The 6332-nt window shown below is 39.8% G+C and overlaps 1 protein-coding gene across 2 annotated transcripts in view; it reads left to right on the top strand.

The window, feature by feature from the left end:
• The window catches only part of sha (shavenoid), a 174206-nt gene extending 169707 nt beyond the window's left edge, over positions 1 to 4499 (top strand). For both annotated transcript variants that reach the window (XM_067084658.1, XM_067084660.1), the window contains exons 11-12: positions 268 to 416; positions 769 to 4499. In XM_067084658.1, the coding sequence (XP_066940759.1) occupies positions 268 to 416; positions 769 to 4359 (3740 nt within the window). In that variant the 3' untranslated portion in view covers positions 4360 to 4499. The remainder of the gene's footprint in view (positions 1 to 267; positions 417 to 768) is intronic.
• The last annotated feature ends 1833 nt before the right edge of the window (positions 4500 to 6332 follow it).

Here is a 6332-nt window from a genome sequence, read left to right on the forward strand (position 1 = left end):
ACATCTCTAAAGTTTGGGAGTCCCCATATGCTGCGCCTGCATATTGACTACATTATTTAAACCAAAAACTCACTAGTATTCAGAAAGGGGTTTAGAACTGATGATTGGCCCCCCTAAGCATTCCCTGCACAGGAATCTTAAAAGTTCCTGAGGCTTTCAGGATCTGATTTTTTTACATTGGACATGTGACTTACTGTATTTCAAGTTGAATTCTCTCACTCCTACATACCATCCACTTACTTTCACTGTAACTGTTTTTTCCTAAAGGTGAAGCTGTTGGCGAAGCAAGTGAGCCTCGGCCTGTCCCCATTGTGACTCCTACAGAGGGAAGCGGTGCCCCAGCTGATATTCAAGCAGCTCAGGCTAAGAGAAAGCTTTATTTCAACCCTGCATATTTCGAACCCGAGATGTTACAGGTGAGAGATGTGGTGTTAAGGAGTCCAGTCTCATTATGCTAAAGGTTTTATCCTTCAAGTCATTTGTTTGGTAAAAAAAAAAATCACAGACACCTGACAAGCAAATAACATTCTTGCCATAACTCTCAAGACTAACATTTCAAATTACTGGATATTTTGAGAATATTTTTAATTATTCATATGTTTACCGTATTGTGTGAATGCTACACATATTAGCTTAGTCTTCCTTTAGGAGAAGAAAGCATCTTATAAAGATACGTGCCCTTTGCAAAAGTTAGTGTTTGCCATGCTAATCAAATCAACTTCTTTCCACTGAGCTAGAAATGTAAAAGTTATATATCTGTTATTCCAGTCTCCTCCACCAGCAGCTCTCGAGTTCTTGGAAAGGATTCGAGAGATGATCACAATTGCCAAAAGCAAGATGAAAATGAAGATGTATCAGCCCAGCCTGGTCGACATACCAGAAGAAGACTATGAGCACCCCTCTAGACCCATGAGCAGGTCTACAGAGACTTGTAGCCAGATAACTCTCCCCATTGACGACCAGGACGAGGAAGAAGAGACCAAGTACTCGAGCGACCACAGCATCCAGAGTGATTCCCTGGAGCGCAAGCCACGTGAGGACGACAGCCGGAGCTCTACACTGAAGAAGCTTGCCCGAAGAGTCAACAGCCAGGGCCAAAGTATAGTTAGTGAAATCATAAGAACTTTAGACCTAAAACCGCGTCTTCCTCCAGTCGAGGGGATGTATGGGTCCCATAACCAGAAGGCTCAGGCTCCCAAACCACCCCCTCCGAAGCCTGTCAATGCTCGTATTGAGTCACCAAATGAACCAGACGATGATTTCCCTGAACTTATTAAGCCATCTATGCTGAGGAGCGTATTGAGAGATGGCAAGAGACTCACAGACTTGAACAATACTTTTGAGAATTTCAGGCAAGAAATGATGGCCACTTTCAACAGAATGAAGAAGGTCGGAGAGGCTATCTCGCCTAAGTCTAGTCTGAGCAGATCAAAGAATAAGAATAAATATGAAGCCTCTCCTGACAGCACGGTTGAAAAGAATAAATCTGGAACTGGTAATAGTGAAGGGAAAGTTCAGAAATGGCTGCAAACACTGGAGAGTAAAAATTCGTACACCAGAATGTCTGACAAGCAAAATGTTGTGTTTGACTCACGAGTGGGCATGTCCCAAAAGGAGGGGTTGCCTCCACCACTGCCAGAGAAAAACGGCAAGCCCCCAACACTACCCAGGAAAAATAAACCCTTTCCCCAGCGTAGCACTTCATTTCACGAAGTAAAAGAATCTGCTAATAGCTCTAATGATACAGCCAAAGATAGCGTTACCCCAAGTCAGCCCTTGCCACCAAGGAATACTGTAACAAGATCATTGTCATGGCAAAATGAACATCGTCACTATGATTCAAATCCACGCCGACCTCGTCAGCAAGTTCCCATCCTTCCGGAGGACAGTCTAAATACCTCATATGGCTCTGAGGATGACTCTTTGAATGATCTTCTGAGTGAAGCTGAATCAAAGATGCCAAAAATGACACCAAGTGACTCTGACAGTACTTACTCAGACACAAAACCTGGCCGTAGGGGTTCCCTTGAACATAAGAGGAAAGATAAACATGAAATTAAGTCATTATCGAGGCAGCTTCCACGGGAGGAGGAAATGACAGCAAGAAATGAGATTTTCAACAAGAATACTGGTGCTAAGACAATGTCTCGTTTAGCCAAAAGCAACGATGCTCCGTATGAAAAAATAAGAAATGGAAATAAGATGAAAGATGATGAAGAGGACCATACATATGAGGAGATTCGTTTCCCTGGAGAAGGAAAACAGAGACCAAAGAGAAAGGCTCCTTCAAAACCAAAGGCTAAGAATAACATAAGTGAAATTCAGATTGACAAAGATAACAGAATTGATGATGAAGCATTATACAATGTTTACAGTAATCCTGAATCTCACATTAGTGAAGTCACTATTCCAGAAACTTGCTCAAGCCCCGTTTACTCTGGTTGCAAAGTGACCATCCCAGTTGTTGACAACATGAACAATGAAAATGAAGTGCTGTCATCAGGGTTTGATCAAGACACTCTAGAGAAAAAGGGCAGAAAGGTGCAGCGAAATGGAAGTATAATTCAGGACTCTTTAGAGAGACCAAAAGTAAAAAAGAATGATAAATCAGAAAGTAAAGATAACAGTAGCCTTGAAAGAAAGAAAGCCCAGAGAAGAATGTCACTTCCAGGTGAGACCAGCAAGAATAAGGACAAAAGTCTTTTAGACATATATGAGTCACGAAGTAGCAACAGGAGTATAAGAAACTATAAACATGTTTCACCTGAGCGCTCATATTCTCCAGTAAAGTTTTCCAATCCACCATCAAAAACACCAGGATCATTTTATCTTAGTAATATTAGCAGCGCTAACGAGAATAATAATAATAATATTGTGAATAACAGTGACAGTCAAAAGAAGATGAGAACCTTCAAGGATTATCAAGAGATGAAATTCCAGAGGAACTCCTCAGACTCAGAAGTTAGCAGTAGCCCACTTCCAGTCACAGGTTCAAGCATCAATCTGAATTTCCGCAGCTCAAGTCCCAATAACAAAGAACAGAAGGAAATTAGACCTCCATTGCCACCAAAAAATACAAGAACATCAGACGACACCTCTCCTATTCTTCCTCCTAAGGGCCAAAATGTCCGTCCACCTCTTCCTCAAAAGTCAAACAAGAGGTATGAAACAGAATCTGACTCAGAACGTCCTAAGTTACCTGAAAAATCGAGGAAAAAATTTGTCACGGAATCCCTTTCCAGATCATCTAGTGGAGGCTCAATTCCTGAACTAACAGAGGAAGAGGCACGATCTATCCTCCATGGTCTACTTGCTCACACAATACACGATGCCAACAGACTGTCCCCTCTTCATGAGGAAGAAGACACCAGACATTTTTTAGGGTTAGGGAACACTGCCGTAGACTCTGAGTCCCAGGGCAGTGTTCCCAAACTTAGTTCTTACTCATCAGGATCACTTGAAAGTTCAGCATCATCAGCTTCATCATCATCATCGCCGTCCGTGACAAAAAGCGACCAGGAGGGTGACACACTTGGAAAAGCTGTGGAGTCAAGCCTTGACCATCAGATTGTGAATGGCTATGGCAATATGGAACCTCCAGGGTCGCCTGGCAGTGAGGCCAGAGTTAGTGGAGAATTTATTTTGTCAACCATCGGCCGATCACCATCACTGCGTCGGCAGACTTCACTGAGCAGAGAACAGAAGAGCGGATTTTTGGCAAAGCTGAGAGACATGACTGACGACTGTGTAGAGGGTGAGCATATGTCTAAGGGTATGGAGATTGCTTTAGCTCTTAAAGCAAAGACAGAACTTGAGAAACACTTCAAGGAGAAAAGTGGTGCCGACAGCATAAAGCGCACGTGGAGAAGGATCATAGAGAACGCCGATGACTCGAAGGAGGACAAGGACAAGATCTCAATCATGCAGCTGCAGCAGTACATGGCCAGTTTAGACCGCAAGGAAAAAGAAACCAAACTGAAACAGGAAGACTCAGGTTATCAGAGCACCGATTCCAGCGAGTCTGGAAACGGCAAGGCTTTGTCGACCACGTCCACTGTTTCAACGGCCAGTGTAGGATCTACCAGACCTCTAGCTCCCAGCAGGAGTTTTAGCAGCACGTCCCTCAACAACAATAACAAGCCCACCTTTAGGCGCTCCACTTCGCTTCAGCAGTTGGACTCGACCATCCATTACCAGTATTCCAAATATGAGCCCACATTTCACCGCGCCGGCCTCCTCGCATCACTCGACCGGCGTCACTCAGACTCCAGCAGCACAGGGAGCTCTTCGATTTATGTGAATAATTCCTTCTCTAACGACGATGCAGACAGTGGCATCGCGCCGTTTGGGTCAGGGTGATTTTTCTTCATAAAAGTGCACCCAGTTGAAATGTCAGTTTATTCCCTAAGCTGCTGCAGCAACGTGAACCCCAAGGTCTAGGTTGGTCTTGTATTCTCTAGACCTTGGTGGACTCACTGGACAGAGTGCTGAAGGACCATTCTTGTATCTTTCTCCCGTTTTCTGTGTCACATCATGTTGCACAATCATATATATATATATATATATATATATATATATATATATATATATATATATATATATATATATATATATATATATATATATATATATATATATAAATGAACTTTATAAACAGATGAAACATTTGTTATTTACTTGTGCATATTGTCATTGTGGATCAAACAACTTTAACTTTTTTCTCACGTAGTGAGATGAAATCTTAAGGAAGGAGAAGTGAACCATCTTTTATATATTGAAAAGGCGGACAACTTGATTAACATAAAATATAATATTCCTTTACAGGATTACACCATTCGTTAATAATCAGAAATTTCCCTTTAAATACCTTGCTGATATTGTTTTTGAAAACTATTTTAGCAAGGAGGCAGGAACATCACTAAGTTATATTAATTGATCGATTTATGGTCTGGCAACGTCAACAAAATTTCGAATTCGTAAAATACTACTTAATATTAGATATATTAGAAGCTTTAAAATAGAAAATAATGCAACGTTTTACTTTGTACTTTGAAAACAAGGTGTCTTTCACTCGTGAGGATTGTGCGAATTGCAGATACTGTATCTCGAAATATGCAGACAGAATCGGCGTGTCTACAACCCACTTCTCGTGAAAGTGTAAAAGTATATTAGAAAGGTAATAATTAAAAGTACAAGGATGCACATTAAGATGTTTCGATGTGACAGTTCCATTACAGGAAATAGTATAATGTGATGCAACATTTACAATGACCTATAATGAACATTCCATAAACACAGTATTCCTAAATCAAGATTGCATCATGAACCAAGGTTTCACAGTGTCAAATTTCTTTGAGGTTAGGTTTAATAACGAATTAGCATTTTTTTCTGTAGCACAGTAACAATATTATGTCACGGTTGTGGAGTGCTATTAAAAAAGAATAAATCTGAACCTTGATCAATAAAAATTAGCTCAAAACTGCCGATATATCTGTTGTTATTCTGTAAAAAAAAAAAAAAATTTGAACACCTAAGTTTTCAGTATGAAATTCATTGCAAATATGGACATCCGTTTTCCTTGTAAATTGTAATAATTCTTGGTCTGTTTTTAATCATTTTTAACCGCTGAAATTCGGGTTCATCTGACAGAACCAGAGGACTTGGTGTTCGTGTAAATATTTCAGGAAATGTACTAATATTTAACTAAAGATGTACAGACAGTGAACATAAGTATTACTCATAAATTTTAAGGTTTTAATAACATTGTATGTATGTGTATAATGACCATCTGTATATATTGTAATGTAGTGTATGGTAGCCTAAATAAAAACAAATCATTTACAGCATTCGAATGTTTGACTTATTTTCATTATGTCATAGTTTTCCGTTTGATATCAGTTAAGAAAAAAAATTAAAGTTTCGGCCTGTTTTGGCCCACCAGGACACTTCAGCATTGATGAATTCCCCAAAGTCTACTTGATGTATTATAGCTTGAATTTCACATGATGCAATAGCTTGTATCTCATATAGGCAAAAACAAATCTACAGTAAGTTTAAGTGCTGATTTTGCGTTGGCAATTACTAATGTAAAAAAAAAAATACTTTCAGTATATTCTACGATATGTCATTATTGGATTTTAAATTTTCTCCAAGGAGTCGAATTAATAAGAATGCACAAGACAACATTTGAGGACCAGGTGAGCAATTGTAAAGGTCGCCTCAACTGGTGAACGCTTGTTATCGCCTCCTGGCTCATCGTTGTTTACAAAAGATTGTGATAAAACTATTATTTTGTATTGTAATACGTTTTCAGAAGCACAGCTTCGCAATAT

Source organism: Macrobrachium rosenbergii, chromosome 41 (assembly GCF_040412425.1).
Source record: "Macrobrachium rosenbergii isolate ZJJX-2024 chromosome 41, ASM4041242v1, whole genome shotgun sequence".
Lineage (NCBI taxonomy): Eukaryota > Metazoa > Arthropoda > Malacostraca > Decapoda > Palaemonidae > Macrobrachium > Macrobrachium rosenbergii.